This window comes from Anomalospiza imberbis, chromosome 3 (genome assembly GCF_031753505.1).
Source record: "Anomalospiza imberbis isolate Cuckoo-Finch-1a 21T00152 chromosome 3, ASM3175350v1, whole genome shotgun sequence".
Lineage (NCBI taxonomy): Eukaryota > Metazoa > Chordata > Aves > Passeriformes > Viduidae > Anomalospiza > Anomalospiza imberbis.
Window position 1 is genome coordinate 91,163,723 of NC_089683.1, and position 19,965 is coordinate 91,183,687.

Here is a 19,965-nt window from a genome sequence, read left to right on the forward strand (position 1 = left end):
ACTGATGCAATCGTATTTTGGATCCTCAGATAAATAAAACAGAGTGCAGCCTCAATTTCTTCTATGCTGGTCTATCAGTCTTTTCAAGGCTTTAAGTTTTACAAAGCATAAATACTGCTTTCAGGCTAGGATCCTGACATGGCATAGTTTTGTCTTTCTTTTGGAGAGTCTGGAAGGAATTGCAAAAGGAGAGACTAAGAGTATTTAGGGTTTAAACTGGTACATTCAGACTACCTCAAAAATCCTGCTTCGAGTACCTGTAAGCTACAGCTCACAGGCCTGAAAATGTCTACAAATGCTGTGATTCAAAGAATTAATAAAATTTGTTTCAAGCTTAAAAGGTTTAGTTAATAAATTTTAGTCTTGTCTAAATAAATGTTGTATTTGTCTGAAAACAAGATCTTTGCATCTCTGTGTTTTCCTATCTTAAAAAATATACAGCATACTAAAATATTTTATAATCTCTTGGAGGGAAAGTATTTACACTTTTTTTATTTTAAGAGTTTTCTACATAATCAGGGCTCAAGGAGCTTATCTGATTGAAATTAAATATATTCCTAAAAAACTGTTTTCAGGCAAAAATAATTTTCTTGTGGCTACAATGCAAATTGCAAAGAAGCCTGTGAAAGAGACAAAATCAGTTACTGATGGAGGTGCAACTTAATGTAGTTACCTACCTTCAACTATAAAAATGAAACCACAGCAAATGCATACTTTAAAGTAAAATATTTTTACAATAAATTCATCACAGCAGAAGCCATGATGACTTTCTGGTGATGCCAGTTTGAAGAAAGAAACACTGCTCCCATGTCATTCATAATTATGTCAGGCTTCCCTCAAGAGAGAGATAAAGAGGGAAAAAAAGCATTTATCCTCAAGGGAGATTAAAAAAAAATCCCCATTTTGGGCTCATTCATAATCTAAGAGATGAATGGAAAGAAAAGGGGCAATGCAGCTGACATAAATGTGAGACGAAAACAGGAATGGCACACAGCTCTGGATCCCTGCACAGAGAGCTGCTCTCCCCACGTTAGCCAAAAGCCTGCACAGAACCCAAGGAGATCAACAGCAGTCCAGCTAATCCTAGTGGCTCATTGATTCTTTTGGTTTGTTTGTTTACTTTAAATGCAAGCACATTTTTGTGGGCATTCAGTTTTCAGAACAAACCACATGCCCTGAAAGGGGTTGGATTTAAAACTCTACAAAAGTATTACTGCTGAGACACTTTGGTGTAGTACCCTGCAAACTTGTTCAGATTTCAAAATGAAGGCTTTATAAGACAAGAATTACCACACATAACACTTGGAACACATTAAAAGATTGTGCTTTTTAGTGTAAGACTATTTTTTCCCACTTGTTAGGGTTTCAGAATAAATATATTTGAAGGATTTTTCTAAAGGAACAGGAAATTAATTATGTTCTATTATTAACTTAAGTTCCATTGTACTTTTACTTGAAAACACTTTATTAATTTTCAGAATTAACTCACTAAAATAACTATAATAATTCACACCAGCTTGATGGGACATTTTAGATATTTAAAATAATATTACTAAATTTTTTCTTATTTCTCTTTTTTGTATGCAAAAATAATGCATTAAACAACTTGCTTGGATATTAAAAGGAATTTTTTTTTCCATTTTGGTTTAATGAACACATGAACACATGAACACAACAGCTGAGCAATACATAATTAGGTGGTATTTATATAAAAAGTTCTTCTCTTTTTTTTTTCTAATAATCTTTTTCTTTGGCAGGGAGACAAATAGTTGCTTCTAATTGCCAAGACATCCCACAACACAAAATATTGGCCACATCCCTACATCTTAGGAACAGCATGAGTTCTGGGCAAGGAGAAAGCAAATTCACTGTTTCTTCATGCACCTTATTTCCTCCATAGGATCTCTGGGATCCTCTAGAGGTAATGAGGTGTATAAAACAACAGTAACAACAATTTTATGACATTGCTGAATATCAAATACAGCCAGGCTCACCTGTTCCCAGAGACAATCCCAGGAGATGCCATGAAGGAAGACACAAGTATTTCATGGCTGCACAGCACTGCATGAAGACATGAGTGCCACCTGAACATCAGCAGTGTAATCTAAGGTCTCTTTACATTAGCTACCATTCACAGGTGCATAAATATAGCAGGAATTTTTTCCAAGTTCTTGGCAATACATTTTGTGCATCTGAGTTTGGAGGATGTCTCTAATGTTTTAAATGCTTAGTGGCAAGCTTGCTATAGGAAACAGTCAACAAACTAAAAAAAAAATATTAGAATTAGATTGAAATAATTAGATAAAAGGTCTCCAGTTAGAGAATTATTTCATTCTTTAATGCTTATTGTTATTTGTGTGTATAACTGGATTACTCCCAGGTTTCTATCAGCTTCTACCAACAAAAAGCTCAGTGGAGAGAGAAAAATTGTTGGACACAAGACACAAAAAATCCTTTGTGTAAATGAAGATCAGGTTTATATACTTTGTCACACATTCATTAAATCCACACAGTCTGAGCTACATTTACTCTTTTATTCTGTCACCCGACAGTTACTTTGCATTGCATGGCAGGACCAGGTCGAGAGCAGGCACAGACAGAGTGTATGATGAATTGTAGAGTGTTTTTCTCCAAAAGAAGGAAGACTAGGAAAGAACCTGGCCACATTTCTTTCTGCAGCTTTATAATGTATTAGATATCACAAATAACCTTTACCTAATCAATGTTTTCTCATCTGTTATCAAATGAGATCCTTGCAAGACCTTCCAACTGAAACTTTTTGAAAATGAAGTTTAACATCAGACCATGCACAGCTTGCTGTTCTGTTGTATTCTCATTACTCACCCAGGTAGTGTTTGTACTTTTACAAGCCTTCCTCCTGGGGCATTTCTCTAGTTGCAAATTTAGATATACCACCACTGAGTGCTGTGCACTGCCCACCTTGGCACCACTGGGGACAGCATCTAGTGATCCACTTAATGCCATTGTTAATGCTGGCTTCAGGCAACAGCAAAAAGAGTTGAAATTGCCTGGAAAAACTGGTCTCTTGGGTGTATGGATATGCTCTGCATGACTTGTGCACATTTTTAATATGGTACTAAATGTAAGTGCTCACAAAATATCAAACTATGTACCTGGATATACCTCTCAGGGTCATGCATTGCTGTTGTTCATTTCAAATATATTCTGTGATAGTGAGGCAACAAGTAACTGATGTGCTTTAGACTGGAAGATTTGCAATAATGGACCATGGAAGTCAGAGAAAGAAGAAGTCATGAAGACCATGTCTCTTTTTTGTCAGCACAGGAACAATGCTGCTGGACTGGGCTGAAAAGTTAGGAGGAAAACATAGGTCCTTTTTCTGAGGCAGCTGAATTTACCTCACTGGCATCCTCAAAGCACTCTGTTCCATTACCTTTGCACATTTTCTAGGCTGCATAGCAACTCTCTGTTGCCCCATATTTTACATCTATATAAAATATATAGATATACATCTATATAAAATATATAGTCTGTAAAAGTATAATTCTCACCTAGTACACCCAGAAGACTCACACAATCAATGTGACAATACAAAGTTTCAGTAATTCAAAACCCAGGGAATAAACCTGTGCCTGCTGAAGAGTTGGCAACAGTATCTATTGTTGTACCAGGACAGGTTCTGGGGATTGGTGAGATAAAATAAGGACAGAGAAGACAAGAAGGGAAAAATCCCTATCCTGTATGTATATACAGAAACACACAACACTGTTTTAAACAGCTTTGTGACAAAAGGAAGGTTTTGGCCAAGGTGCTGGAAACTCCATGGCTCCTGGGTGCTGGAAACTGGACTGTCATTCCGCTTGTGCTTTTTTTTTTAGCTGAATGTGTTCTCTCCAACTAGTCTCATGTGCTCACCTGAATAAACTACCACATATTGTACTGCCTGTGGACAGTCTTCAGGTAGTCAAGCCTGCTTCAGAGTAAGGATTAAACTACAGAGCAGAAGTTTGTGAAGACTGAAAAAGCTTAGTATGGCGAGCACCTTGAGCAATGACTAGCATGAAAGAGCCAAAACAGTATCTGGATTCCCAGAACATGAAGTTCAAAAAGAAAAGGTGCAATGAATTTCATTATAGTTTGACTCAAGGTAAACACTTGAGTAAAGAAGACATTACAGTCTGTAAGATCTGTAATTTTCTTCACACAAACTAATCATTCCAGCTCCCTTCTACTCTAGTACATATTAATTTTCAGTTATATAGCTTTTAGTGAATTCTTAAATAACTTTTTCCTTGCACGCACTATTTATTTTTATTCATACAGACATCCAACAAAAACTGAAGAAATTCTGCATTATATTGTAATAGCAGTCAGACATAATCCCAGGGAGACAAAATGTATTTCACTAATTTAGTTTTTGTGGCAAAGTGGCAACAAGGGAAAAAATATGACCCCAGTGAGTAAGATAGTAGCCTAGACCTGAAAAAATGCATTTGAGACTCTCTTTTACCATTGCTTTTCCATTTTCCTTTGGGAAAGAAGAATTTCCCAACCCTTAATGTCACTGACTTGATGTCATTGACTAACACTTAGTCTGCCTAAAGCAAGGCACCCGAACAGGCTCCCTGTGCCCCAGCTCTGCTCCTGTGAAAGGAGTGTAACAGTACATTCCTACCTCCACATTTTGGTGCTCTTTACAGAGAAGCAGAAGGGATCAAGGGCAAATTAAGTTTTTCATTTACCCCAACAGCAAGCAGAGCAAACTCTTTCCACAATTCTCTCTCATTCATCTCCTGTGGGAGGCTGTGCCACCTCCCCATGCTTCACATGCCTGTGTTTTTCTGGTTGTGGCAAGGTCATTAGTGGAGATGGAAGCTAATGCTGATATGGTTATCTGTTCTCTGATGGTTGTACTGAAACTCATTTATTTTACACAGAACATCAAATGGGTGTTGAATGCTGATGAAGTGTTTTTTTATTATTAATCTGTGCTTCTGGGCAGAGAATCATAAATGCTAAAATATCTAAGTACTCCAAGCAAACTTCAACAGTTTTTGCCTTAAGGTCCATCTCACAGATGATGTAAGATAATATTGCTTCAAAATTTCTTTTTTTCATCTTCACAAGTACAGTATCTGACCTAAAATTTTCATAGGAGGATATTTATAGTAACTACAAGAGTTATTTTTCATCAGAATGTGCTTGTATATTTCTCTGAAAGATTATCCACATTTTGCTGGTCAAACCGCTGGAACACAGTTATTACACAGCATCTAAATCACTATCGGCAGCATCTCCTCAGACATGCCTGCCTGGACTCGTGGAGAGAGGAACTGTCTGACAGGCATTTTATGGGTAGCAGTTTTGGAATATGTTTTAGCAACAAGGCAGGGAGAAATCACAAAATACAAGACATTTTCCCAGCTTACCTTTAAAATTCAGAAGTAGTGTACCATAAAAATAACTCAGCACATCAGAACTCTATATTTACAACTGAAAAAAGAAAACACATCCATGCTGATACTCAAGGCAGATTGGTCTAGAGAGGTAAAATCAGCTTCTAAACCCCCAGCCATATTTGCTGACTAAAAACACTTCCAGAATTTTTTTCTGCCCATGCATCTGGCATGCTCCAGTGTTCTTGCTCGCCATAGTCTGGGTGCCCAACACCCTCTCCTGCTCTCCCTGTCCCATCTTGGGCTCTGTAGACCCAGATAGCCCCATGGCCACTGTTAAAGGAAGGAGTCAATCCTTGCCAACTCTTGACTGTTCACTCTAGTCTCCCATTTCATTGTCCCATGCCCAGAACTGAAGTGACTTGGCAGCCCTCCGCTATTCCCTCCAGTGCCACCAGATATTCATGAGGACATGGGATTTAAGTTGGAAGGGGATTTATAAGGCTCCGGATCTAGTTCTGTGCTACTGAAAATAAATATCTCCCATGGTTCTGAGGCAGGTGACCTGCAAGGGTAAAGTCATGTTAGTAGGAACACACCAATGTAATCATTTGTGGATGTGCCTTTAAGAAGCAGAGAAAATTGAGATTTAAGATCAAAGTAGGAAGTCCACAGTGCTTTCCTGTACTTAAAACAAAATCAATATAAAGAAACATACAGCTGGAAGGGAGGCTAGCTTGATCAAATCACAGTAAATTAGGAGTCCTTTAAGGCAATGGATGGTGTAGCTTCTTCCTCAGAATTAGGCACTTCAAATATTGACAGAACTTGTAAAGCACAATCAATATACCAATTCCTTTGTGAACTATTAATTATATATATTGCTGATGAATAATCATTTAATTAGCATAATGGGAGGCTTCAGTGAAAAGGCCCTCTACCAAGCATACTGGACCTAAAAATAGCAATAGCTTTTCAACCATGACGCTTTGCATGAAAATGCAAATGCTCAGCTTCTAGTCTTAACACTTGTTACATCACTCGGCCAATACAGAGCTCTGCTTATAAAGGCTTTGCCCCTTATCACTGCAGTGCTGCCATACATCATTTGTTCCTCTAAGGCAAGCTGATGAGGGGTTTGGTATGGATTACCTGAATCAGTTCATCAAGCTCTGATGCATTCACACAGGAATGCTGAGATACAAACGTCTGCTTCTGAATCACAATGGTGGTTCTCTGGGAGGTCTCATGAGGCTGCTCCAGGGCTTTAAATACTGTTGCTCCAATTATTAAATACACGACTACCACCAGAAAAATTGTTGAGACTGTCTTCCATTTCATAACATTAATGGCCGAATCACTTTCCTCCCTTGAAGCAAGCACGGTAGGCTTGGTGGAAAATGATAATCTTGGTTTGGAGTTCTGAGTGGCCGATTTGGGATCCAGCAAGTCAGGTGCCGCCACTGGTAAAAATAGAAAAGGAAAGTTAATGTTTACAGTGCCACTCAGATTTTGCTAACTAAACTTCTTGCCAAGAGATTACATGAATTCTGTTGCTTCTAAATGGAATTCCTAAACTGCTTAATCTTTTTCTTAATCCCATGACACCTTACAACGTATCTGTTGCTCTGAGTAGTAGTGTCCATGCATAAGCACATTTGCAACGTTTTCTGTGTCTGTCCCCATATGATATTGAATCATTTCCAAAAGCAGATTTCCCCTACATCCTTGCATTTCATTAAATTAACTCTAAGGTAGTATTTTGCTGCAGAGATTCTTTATGCCCGTTGTTCTCTCAAGCACTGCTAAGCAGCTTTCCAGCTGTGTTCTACCTCAGCATTACACAAGTATCAGGAAAATACAAAACCTCATCTCTTTCACCTATTTTGTCCTATGCTCCAACAATTGCTCTCGGAGAACAGTTGTGTGATCATTTCTAAACTCCCCAGACACAACCATAAAAATAAGACATTGCTCATCATACTGGTCTTAACAGGCTAATTGTTTATTGATTACACCTTTCAGAAAACAGTGGTACAACACATGTGCGCTTACTGGAAGAGTCATGCATTTGTTAGAGCAGGTATTTCTATTTACAGCTACAAAAACGTTTAGGAAAATAGTGGCTGGGTGTGTTAATCAAGTACTTGGATAACTCATGTGACTACCAGTAACTACATGGGCACTAAAAAAAATCCTCCACATAAAGTGCAGATAAAGGTCTCCTGCGGGAAGATGGTCATGGCAGTGACCACACAAGCTATATTTAAATTGTTTTGAATAACCAGTACGTTTTAGATGGCCAAGACAGCTCTTCCAGCCGCTGGTGGGAAAAGCTCAGATCTAAATCTAGAGGAAAGTCTCCCACAGGACGGCGGAGATGGGATGAGTCCCTGCAGGGAAGGCGGTGGTACTTGGCAGAGTCACCGCCTGGGAACCCGCCGGGCTCCGGCACACGCCGCTGCTCCGGGAGAAGGGGTCGGGGGGAGAGTGGCAGCCCAAACCCGGGCCTAGCGAGACCCGGGGCACCTCTTACAGCCCGCGGGGTGGGCGCCGGGCACTCCACGCGCGCCGCGGTCACGCCTCCCACAGCTCCGGCCCCCGCCCCATGGACACCGGCGGGTCGGGCACAGCCCCCCCGTCCCGCACCTTGGCGGGGGGACCCCCTTTCTCGCCGCCGCCCTCTCTCCCGTGGCAGCCCCCGAGCCCTTCCGATCCCCCAGGGCCGGTGCCGGGAAGCGCGGCCGGGGCCGCCGAGCCCGCCCGGAGCAGCGCCGACCCGCCGTGGCCGCCGGCGGCGAACAAAGGAGCGGGCACCGGGCACCGCTGCTCCGCCGCCGGCCCCGCCGCCCCTTCCCCACGGCCGGTGCAATGCGCCGGGGGACGCCCGCCGCCCCCGCGAGGTGCAGCCCCGGTAGCCCCCGGGAAGCTGCCGGAGCTGGGATGCTCCGCCGCGGGGAGCGGCGCGGGGGGCGAGGCGGCCGGCGGCGGAGCCGGGGCGCGGCGCGAGCGGGGCCGGGAAGGGAGGGGAAAGGAGCCAGGCAAGGTACAAAGGAGCCCCGGGCCGCCGCGGCGAGCATCCCGGTGTCCCGTGAGGGGGAAGCAGGGGCGCATGCAGCATCCGCAGGGCTGGGAGCGGGGAGGCACGCCATTGTGCTCGTACTCACTTCTTATTTACCGACCCGGTGCCCTCTCCTCGCTCCACGGGCAGGCATTTTTCTATGCTCGGATAGATACAGTTAGATCAAATTAAAAAAAAAAAAAAAAAGGCAGGAGCAGACCGAGAGGAAGAGGCTGATGGATGGGTCTGGAGGAGAGGGAGCGGCAGGGGCGGGCTGGCAGCGCGGATCCCGCCGGCTCTCCCCGGCCCCGCGGCGTGCGAGGTTCCTCACGTCGCGCATCGCGCATCGCACATCGCGGCGCTCCCGTGTGTGTGTGAGTGCGTGCGAGTGTGTGTCCGTGTGTGTGTGAGTGCCCGTGTGTGTGTGAGTGCCCGTGTGTGTGTGTGCGTGTCCGTGCGCGTTCCGGTGCGCCGGGCGTGCGGAGCAGCCCGAGCCCGGCGGTGCCTTTTGTGGGGCGGCGAGCAGCCGCACCGCTGCTTGCCCCCTCCGCCCTTCCGCGCCCCCTTATGCGCCCCCCGCCGGCGGGGGGGCAGCCGCTCCGCGCCGCTCCCGGCCCGCCGGCGGTGCGCGCCCCACCGCGCAGGCCGCCCGGCTGGGTGGCCGGCAGATGCTGCAGGGGCGCCGGGGGAAGATGGAAAGGGAGCCGGGGGGAGGCAGAGCGGTACCTGCGGAGAGCAAGGTCTCTCCTGGAAACAAGCGAGGAGAAAGGAAGGAGGGAGGGAGGAGGAGAAGGCACCGGCCAACCCCGCCGGCGAGGCTGGACCTGCCGGCGGTCCCCGCTCCGGCTCCACACCCTGCCGCCTCGCCAGAGCCTCTCCGTGAACTTTTGAACTGTCCGAAATGTCACCGAATTAGCAGGAGAGAGGGGACAAGAGGGGACACCTCGGCCCTCGCCGGAGAACGGCGCGGGGCTATAGGGCCAGGCGGTTCCGTCCTTCCCGGCTCGGCCTGATTTTAACCCGGTGCTTGGCAGCCCTGGTGTGTTACTGCAAGGAGTTAAAGGTGGGATCTGGGAGTCAGGGATGGTAGCTGCTCTCCTATCGCACGCGCCGCCTGCGCACCGCCTTCTTCCATTTCTGTCTGATAGATACATCAGAAATGCTGCTTCAACTGCACTTTCTGCCACTAAAAAGCCTGAAATTATCCTTGCTATCTTTGGCGTGGGCTAACTCCCCTATTTTCCAGTCGTCTGTCACCTGTGACACTGTCCATGGGTTAGTTGTTCACAGTGAGGTGAAGAGCATGAAGACAAATCCTAGAAGAGGATTTACCAAGAGAAACCAAAATCTGCTCCTATAGCCGCTCTCTAAAAAGTCTAAAAAATTACTCACCGTAACAAATGGGTATAAGTCTCAAGCATTTAAAGCCCGAGGCTGTATCTGTAAAATGGCCAAAGATAGTCATACATTGGGTTTTTAATGGGCTATAATCCCACTTAAATCAGCAGCACCATCAACAAACACTTTAGAAGTCACTTATTTTAACGCTTCTCCATATCAATGTGACATAATACAAATGAGTGTAATATTGAGTTCCTTAGGACTCCAATTTCAGCAACATCAATCACACCACTCTCACCCTGTGCGTCCGCAAGTCTCCACAAGATGCAGCATAGGGCAGGAAGCTGCCCCTGCTATTTCAGAATGAGCTGTAGCTCATTGCTGCCCATCCCTGGGAACCAGCAGAGCACTTGTCGAGTAATGAGAGCCTCTGGGCCCAATCCAGCCACCCCTTGCAAGAAGATCTTCAGTCATGGGGCTGGCTTCATCAACACAGACTCAGTACTCAAACACAAGAGAAATGTCTACTTCTAACTACTGATGCTCCCTCATTCAAGGAATTCTCAAATATGTAAGATTCTCATACCTGAATATTTTTAATATAAAATACCCTCCCAAAAAAACCCATCATATTTTCTTCTTTCTTTCCATCAGATTTCTTAATCATTAGCCTATGTAAACACTGGCTGTTCCTATCTCATGGAAAAGAAAAATTTTGCAGGATTTTTTGAACATCCTATGGAAAAACAGGCGTGAACATTTTCCTCCATGCTGACCTGTGTCTCCATAAAATACTGTGGAAAATACTACATGCCTTTCTTTAGCAATCTAAATATTTGGAATGAGATTATGTTTTTCTTTGAGTGAAGGAATTATTATTAAAAGCTTAAAAAGGCTCATATTTATTGCCTACAAATTGAAATCCATGGGAAGCCTTCCAATAACTTCAGTAAGGTTTGGAGCAGGCCTTAAATTTAGGGATTCCACCCAATGGGAAGAAACCATTTTGAGATCTGCTCCGGGAGTTACTACATTGGTGCCTTAACCTTAAGACCTGAAGAGCTATCTCTGGGAAAGCAGTTATTTCCATTAATTACCTAGTAAACATCTCCAATGTCTACTTTCAGTTGGCTGCTATTTTCCACCTATTGTGATCCCAGATGCAATCCTCAGCTGGATCCTCATCTTGCCACTTACTTTGAGTGGACTTGAGCTGCACATTCTCATTTTTAGCAGGGATATAAACATTCCACATACAGCATTGATCTTCAAATTCAGCAAGAAAACCAGTAATTCTTTTTGTAGTCTACAATAAAAACTATTGTGTACAGCAACTCCTATTTTCTGGAGGCCTTTTACAGCACTAGCCTTTACTCTATGGAGTCATGACCATCAGTATTTTTCTTTTTTGCAATGTACACCACACATTGTTTGAATATCGTGTGTGACCATTTTGCCCTCAAATTTGGAACTGACATTCAACCAGCTTGACGCATCAGGCCTGAGCTTTGCTAAACCAACACACTTAAATACAATACCGACAAAACTTCCCACTAACCAATACAGACAAAATTAAGTATTAAAGGGGCTAAAACACAGAACTCCAGCCTTGCAAGCAAATGGATTTGCTGCTGAGCCAAGGAGATTTATCTGAACAAACTGTAAAAAACTTTTTCTAAGATTAAGTATAAGCAGGTTTGTGTATTTCATGCTAGCATGAGAAAAACTCACAAAGTACAGGACTGTCAAATGCTGTCTAAAAATGTATTGGCATGAGTTTGGGATGACCACAATACTCACAGACAGTGGGTGCTGGAAGCTGCTCAACTCTTTGAAATGTTAAAAGTAAGCTCAGCCAAGAGAGGCAGGCATGCAGCATGCAGAGGAATTCAAAGTTGCATGATAAACACAGCAATCCCATATTCATGGAAATAACAGCTGCAGATGATCTAAGCATAGCTTTGATAGGACAGGTGGTCACTTGCAGTGAAATAGTTATTCCAGAGAAGTATTACCCTATGAGGAACAATTTAAAATCTCAAGTAAAAAGTACTCTTAGCTGTCACTAACACTTTCTTTTCCTCTTCCTAATTCAGGAGCTATCCCCTCCTTGGGAGGTCATGAAGAACACCTGCCCAGAACAGGAGCCTTCTGCTAGCCCCCACCTCTGTGAGCAATAAATGCTCTTCTCCTTTAACCCACCGTGTAATGGGAGGCACTACAGGTTCCAGATTTCTTCAATCTTATTTAGCTGCTGAGAATTTCTACATTCCCAAGGGACTGCTATGACAAGGGTTCCAGTGAGGGCATTTGCCTCACTGACTTCAACAGCAGCTTATTCATGTGGGCACCTGTTTAATTGACCACAGGGAACCTGTGCCTCTAATCAAACAGTGTATTGCTATAGGCTTTAGGACCTCCTGAGCACAGCATCCCTTCTTCCTCATCACATAACAGCAGGAAACCTCTGCCTCTCTTCAGAATTCAGCCAAACTATACGCCCAGTTAAAGTCAAGGATAAACCTCTGCTACTGCTAGATTTTATTGCCAAAAAGCTTTGCAGAAACACTACAGGACTTACACAGTAAGTTAATTTTAAGGTTCATTTTACTTATTCAGCAGGACTTACAAATTACTTGTCTCTTGACTTCTTTGGAGACATTAAAAGATCTCTGTCAGTTCTTTATGGATAATTATGACATTAAGGCCATGCCATGCCACTGTATTTCACCATAAACCATTAGTTGTATCCTGCTATGGGAATTTAAACTAAATAAGGGACTTATGGCACACAGCCTACTTCTATTTGGAGCAAAGGAGGAGTCAGACCATAGGCAGCAAGGATGCCAGGCTGGTCCGAGTGACTGTGTGGAAAACACACCCTCTCAGCACTGGGGAGAAGGCAAAAGGCAGGAAACACTTGCATCTGAGTGGTACTCAGCCCTCTTCTTCCACTGAAATTGGTAAAACCCTAAAATAGACCCATTGAAAAACATTTGATCTCATCTAATTCACATTTTGAAATTAGTTAAGCACACATAGGGCAACTAGAATATGTACTGCAGAACCACAGAATCATGGAATGCTAAGGGTTGGCAGCAACCCTAAAGACCATCTGGTCCCAACCCACCTGCCATGAGCAGCAACACCTTCTACTAGACCAGGTTGCTCAAAGCTGTATCCAACCTGGCCTTGAACAGCTCCAGGGTTTGGGCATCCATAACCTCTCTGGGCCACCTGTTCCAGTGCCTCACCACCCCCACAGTAAAGGATTTCTTTCTAATATCCAAATTAAAATTCCCCTCTTTCTGTTATACCCATTCCCTCATGTCCTGTCACTGCAGTTCCTGACAAAGAGTCCCTCTCCAGCTTCCCTGTAGGGCCCCTTCAGATACTGGAAAGTTGCTATGAGTTCTCCATGCAGCCTTCTCTTCTCTGAGCTGAACTGCCCCAGATTTTTCAGCCTGCCTTTGTAGGGCAGGTTCTCCAGTCCTGTTATCAACTTCATTACCTCTCTGGACTTGCTCCAACAGTTCCATGTCCATGTTGGGGTCCCCAGATCTGGATGCAGCACTGCAGGTGAGGACACACTAGAGCAGAGGGGGAGAATCACCTCCTTTGACCTGCTGGCCATGTCCCTTTGGATGCAGCCCAGGATTTGGTTTGCTTTCTGGGCTGTGAGTGCACATTGCCAGCTCATGTTGAGTGACACCTCCCAAGCATGTCAAGGACCCTCTGGATGGCATCCCTTCCCTCCAACGTATTGACACACAATATTGCGTGCCGCACAATATTAATGAGTTCTACCTCACTAGCAAGATATTACACCTACCAGGAGCATCTGTCCTACAGTGTGACAAATTATTTATTCAGCAGAAAAGCCATTGTTTCTCACCTCATCAATTACTAGAAAAAATGTTTACATGTGCTCATCTATTTTTATACATCTCAGTTGTCAGTCTTAATTATGTTCTAATTCTTTCCATTGCTAGCAAGCCTTATCTGTTTATCCACTTGCAGCAAGAGGGAAGTTGTTTTAGAACCTGTAAAGCACTGACTGTTGTAATTAATATTGTGAATGTGTATTTTTCTTTACTGACTTGCAAATCTCCCAGTGGGTTTCCTCCCTGCCTGTGTCGTACAATCAAACCTAATGGGATTTATTTATCACATGTTCTGCCACTGTTTTTTTCATATTTGTTTCCACGAATCTATTATGCTTGGAGAGTTTCAGAAGCAATGATTATAACTAACTTTCAGTGCCATTCTCATCAATGATAAATGTGAATTGCCGTATGTCACCATTATTATGGATTATTTATGCACAGAAAAATCTTATGACTACTTTGAATTACTAATGTCCTTGATGGACAGCTAGTAGTGCTTTGGGATGATTACAAAATGCTTTTCTGTAATCACCAAAATGTTCTACAAAATTGCTGGTTTGTAATTTGTTTTCCATTTTTGCCATTGTGGTCTCTTCAAAACAGGAGGCTGACATGGGAATATCTAGGTTTTATATCTATTTCTCCACACTCAATAGTACCAAACTTGCAACTGATTTTCATGGTGCTACTGGATGAGATAAGATGGAAACCTAATCTCCTTATTGTCTCTGCAGATTGGAAAAGAGCAGGGAATATTTTGAAAAAAAAAAACATATGTATGACTGCACACCTCAGGCCTGATGAGAATTGCCAAAGTTTGTGCTGACTCTAAAGGATGCTTTCCTTGAGTCTGTAAGCTTACTTTTAAACCATGTCTTGAGGGGCTGAGGACTTTTTGTATTTGTAAAGTACTATATCCACATTTTAGGGAACTCTGGAATTAGTGACACAGACCTATGACACAGCAACCTGAAAATAAAATGCAGACAGAGGACGCTGGAAGTCACCTAAAATAGCATTAGTACTTTTCTTTTTAAGTAATCCACAAATCAGATTTGGAAGAAGCAAAACAAAACAGACAAAGAAAAAACAAGAGAAAATAGCCCTGGCAATACTAAATAAGTATCATGCAGGGCTAATGAAAGAACTTGCTAGCAGAAATAAAGAATACAAATGAGGTGATGAAAAAGGAGAATATTAAGTATCATCTATGTTTTAAAACCACCAGACTCTACTCTACCTGGCTTTAGCCATAGAAGTGTAATGAAAACTATGAATTATTTTCAAATATGCACAAGCAAGTTTTCTGGCAAACTCGATGTTCAGCTACGTAGAGATATGTCTGGAAAGGATGTTACAGATTTTTTAAAGAAAGATAGTATTTGGTGGTTTTTTTTTTTTTTTTTTTTAATTCAGTAGATTGTTCTAGAGCTTGTTCTTTCTGCTACCTGACAAAGATGCCACTAACACCATGCAGGCAGAAGGCTAGGTGAGCAGAGCCCAGTTTTTATAAGGTATTTGGGCAGCAAGAAACATAAATTCCTGCCATTCACATGCATCATACATTAGCATTGCTCAGCACTTCCATCCTTGAAGGCACTTCCTTCTATTTTCTTTAAAGTGTGATCTTGAAATTCTGGGCTTGGTGGTTTAATCTTTGACTGGCAGTTATGGACTGTGTTGGCAGGAGAACAGGCTACTCATACTCATCTCTTCAGCTTTGAAGTGGCTTTTAATCTATATACTTTTTCTGGAAGAAAGGTCTTTCTGTTGTGTCCTGCCACTGATGTTAAGCATGCAAGGAAACTACGCCATGGGCTTGTACACTTTTATGTTTTATTTTTGCTTGGTAGAGGGAACATTAAAAGCTGGACTCTGGCTCCAAGGAAAATATAGGTAGAAAATACAGGGCAAGATTGGCCCATATTTTCCTCTTTGCACAGCAAATATAAATATACCCCAGATGTAATACCCCAGGCACCAAATAGAACCAGATGCACTTAGGGCTGTGACTGGTGAGAAAGTTATTTTGTATGATCCCTTCACATAAAACAGCTAAAATTAATATTATGAAATTTCCATTACATTTTAGAAGCCTGGATATAAAAGCTGTTCTATTTCTAAAATTCTCAGCAGATTAATATTTTTGTAATCATTTGCCCAAAAAGATTAATTGCCCCATCACAAAAAAGGGTGAGTAAAATTATAAAAAATCATTATGTTAGTGTAAAAGGTACACTTCAATAAAAATAATTATTTTTCTAAATTATTTATATTGGCAACAAATATAGCATAAGTGACCCCTTATAATAATCTATGTAAACTTTCTGTGATTTTGTGTGTATTTTGTGTTAAAAAGGGGAGTATACCGAATTAATGAGCATGATTGCCAGGAAAAAGTTAATAGAAAATCCATAAAGAAACCAATTCTTGAAATTATTGCTTTCTTAGCTTTTCATGTTCTCTCTCATAACAACTTCAGATATTAAAGGGATTATTACTCGAAAAATTTACCTAAGGCTTTATCCAGTAAGAGTATCTCAATAAAGTCATACAACAAAAGCAGTGAGTAAAGAAGCCTCAGGCTGAATATTTGCACCAGATTCTTGGGGGCTTATTGGCAATTTCTTTATTTTAGAGAGAAGATCTGGTGATTTTACTAACTCATAAAAATTGCCTAGAATATTTTGAAAAGTCAGATCTGATTACATTATAACTAGTAAAGTAGATTTGAGGGAAAAAAAACCCCATCCCTTATTCCTAACTTACAGGGTCACAGGGAGCGGATCTTTCATCCTGCTAGCAAATCCACAAAAATATGTGCAATTCAGATGTGATGGATTTCAGATATCTTGGATATATCTTCTGTACATCACAGCAGAACCACACAAGGAGCTGTGGAAATTCAGAGGCAGCTGCTGCATGCAAAGGATTGTGTAGCATAGCAAAAAAGTATTTCCAGCTTCTGAAGGCAGGGCAGGTATGATCTGCCCAGCGCACTCCAACTGGGAACCCTGACCCCTCAGCATGGCAAACTCCCTTAATTATGGTACTTCCATGGCATGTAAGTGTTGTCTCCAGTACTGGAATTACCTTTTTGTCAGCTACTTTGAGAGGTTTTATATAATTTTGCAGGTGAAAGATGTAACATCTGACATGGACTGAGATGTCTAGAAGCAAAATAGTCATCCCCCAAAAAAGCAATTTATTTTAATTTCTGTGCAGCTCCATTTTCACCACTGGTGTTCTTGAATAAACTTTATGCTTCTGGACACAAACACGCTTCCCACTGTGCTGCTCAGCATTATGCCCAATTCTTATGCCCAATTGATCCAGAAAATAGCCCTTCACTTGGCTTGTTTGGAAGGCTAGCAGAACAAACTTTATGTAAACAGTAGATATGGTTACTGCTTTCTTTGAAAACATAAACAGAAGAAAAGCCTCCAGATTTTACATAATAATGCAATGATTGCAAGACTTTCTCAGGATAAGCAAAAAGGACTATAATTATTTCTTCTGCATAAAGGTATTTAAATCCACATCTTTAACCTTCCTGGAGAGAGCCTATCATTCCAGTGTTCAAGTAAGCCCAGTTCAAGCAAGTCACACTCAGAGATCACTTATCCTAGCACTTTACTGGACTCCAGGGCACTGCCCTGGGATTTTATCTGTTCTCTAGGAAATATTACTGAGCTATATTTGTTGCTCTCACTTACATGTTTGTGCACAAGAGGTTTTACACCTGAGTTTTATAAATAGCAATACACTCACATGGGTGCTTAGCAAGTTTCACCTCCCTTGCCATTAGCAAAAAGAATTTTACTGAAAACAGGTAAATGACCTGTTTAGCCCCAGAGCAAGTACTGAGCTTGTCAGGATGTTTTGCCTTCCTATTGCATAAAGGGTTTCTTCAGAGTCGATTAGCTGCTGACTTCCAGCTGAGCTACAGTGTCACAGAAGGGCACTCCAAAGGCATCTTTATAGTGCAGAGACTAACCTGTATCAGGCAGGATGCAGGAGAACTGGATCCCAGCACCAGAGAGCTGTGGTAAGTATTTTGGAAATTATTTTGGCTTAAGCCACTACTAGCTACATGGGAAAGACAAACCAGCTTGAAGCTTAGGTAGACTAAGATGTACCTACAACATGTTTTATTGTTTCATTTCTCATACCTCTTTCCAGAAATACTCACTGATAATTTTTTTAATAATAACATTTTAGCACAATAAATTAGTTTTCTTTTTGACTGAAAGCAAAATAGAGCAAAGATAGATTTCAGGATAGCTCACAAACCTGAAGCAGCTGTGTCCTCACTATATGACAAGTCCTTCAGTGTATGTCAGTCTATTTGTACATTCCCTAGCACTCCAAATATCTCCTCTAGCTCATAAGATTCAGTTTGCTAACCGGAAAAAAACAGATTCTAGGTAGGAGGTTAGTCCTGCACTATTGATGCTAATCTGAACCTTCCCAGCAGGCATCAGGAATAAGGAGATGGCATAAAACTTGGGGGAACACCCTAGGTTTGTGACAATCTCATAGTCCAGCAGGTGTTAAAGAACTCTAATGGAATCCCAGTTCTTCTTACAGAGTTAAAGATTCATGGGGTATGAAATGGACAGAGGGAGAAAGAGAGAAAATATTCCTACCTTAGTGATTATGCATTTCCTTGGCAGAAGAATTTATGAGTTCCTGCCCCAAGGACCGTTTATGTATTTTAAACAATGACAGTTTCAGTAAAAAATCAAAGTACAGAAACAAATTGCATCTGATCATTTCTACAGATATTTATTACTGATAGTCATTATCAGTCTAAGTCAGCAAAGCAAACACTAGGTTGACATCATCTGCCTTCATATTCTTTACCAAGTTTTCTTGTTTGGCATGCAAGAAGGCAAACCATCAAGGATGCTGCAACATGCAGAAAATTCCTGCTAACTTACTTCAAACAGAGTAATTAACAGAATTAATCAATTTCAATTGAATGAGATCAAAGAAATCTCCTATCAGTTGACTGTTTAGAATAACTCAAAGAAGATTAATTTCTATCCTAGTGTTCTCTTGATCCCAATAGGTTGTTGATGACAGGAGAGTAGAAAGCAAGCTTTTTATCATCAATCACTTTCATTATTACTTGGCTACCTGCTGTGTACAAGGATCCACACATTCTTCTATTTTTAAACAAGAAAGCAACCTGTCAATAAGTGCTGTACCACTTGCCATTCAAAATGACCACTTAGGGAAGAACCTAACCATAGTGGCTGCTGTGTAGAATATTTCACAGGAAGCTATATATGGAAAACCACAACTTATACTTCAAGCGTTCCAGCCAGCCATGTTTCTCTCAAAGTAAGTAACATTGAAGCTGTATGTAACAATTACTGATGTCTTAACTGCAATGTATGCTCAGTATACCACTTGCACATACATGACATCTGTTTTATCTGCATATAACTGCACTTACACCCCAGCTATAAGCTCTTGTTATTACTTATACAGAATGTATAATGTCAGGCTGGAGGGTCACCAGCTTGTGAAAGGAATTACATGGTCTAGTTGCCTTCAATAAGAGAGGACAAGGGTAACTGACCCTGTCTTTCTTCCAGTCCAGACTCACATCTCATCAGTTACTGTGCATTGATGCAGCACATTTTATTTACATCACTAAAATAAAATCAGCCATCATTATCCGTCTCTTATGGTCGTTATCTCTTGTGATTTTACTTCAGCTCTTCTGGGCTTTGGCTTAATCAACACAGTAATTTAAGAGTCACCATGCTCTGCACTGATGCATTTAGTTTTAGTTAACACGGCAGATGCAGACTAAAGTTCCTGAGTTCCTGTATTCCCTGTGTGGGGAAAGTCAGTCATCCAAAAGAGGAGCTCACAGTGGTCTTCCAGGAACTGCTAGCAGCTAGGCACTGAGCAACACCAAGGAAAGGAAGTGTACTAAACCCCATCAGGCTCTGGGATTTAAACCTCTCAAGGGAGGAAGCGTCCACACTTCAGATTCCAGGTGTTGTTTTGGTGGGCTTTTTTTAAGTGCTTAATGAGGACAGAGTAAAAAATGGAAATAAATGGAGGAAAAAGGGAGAGAAAAAAGTTACCACTTAGTGCAAGCCAGTGGCTGAAACATCCACTTAGGAGACAGGAGAGGAGATCTACGCTCACATCTTCTGTTTCCCTGTCAACGTTCTAACCAGCAAGCCGTTGGGTGGAGTATTCTTAAGCCCCAGATATTTAGCAATCTGCTTATGATTTCAGCAATGAAGCATTTTCTATTGACACCCATGTCCTA

At 41.9% G+C, this 19,965-nt stretch overlaps 1 protein-coding gene across 3 annotated transcripts in view; it reads right to left on the reverse strand.

The window, feature by feature from the left end:
• The window catches only part of KCNK2 (potassium two pore domain channel subfamily K member 2), a 106,304-nt gene that overhangs the window by 68,457 nt on the left and 17,882 nt on the right, over positions 1 to 19,965 (reverse strand). Inside the window, exons 1-2 of one of the 3 annotated variants that reach the window (XM_068185693.1) lie at positions 9,166 to 9,184; positions 6,531 to 6,841 (exon numbers count right to left, since the gene is read on the reverse strand). In XM_068185693.1, the coding sequence (XP_068041794.1) occupies positions 6,531 to 6,719 (189 nt within the window). In that variant the 5' untranslated portion in view covers positions 6,720 to 6,841; positions 9,166 to 9,184. Of the gene's footprint in view, positions 1 to 6,530; positions 6,842 to 8,545; positions 8,977 to 9,165; positions 9,185 to 19,965 lie in introns of those variants that run through there. The other 2 variants (XM_068185692.1, XM_068185691.1) reach the window with 2 other exon arrangements.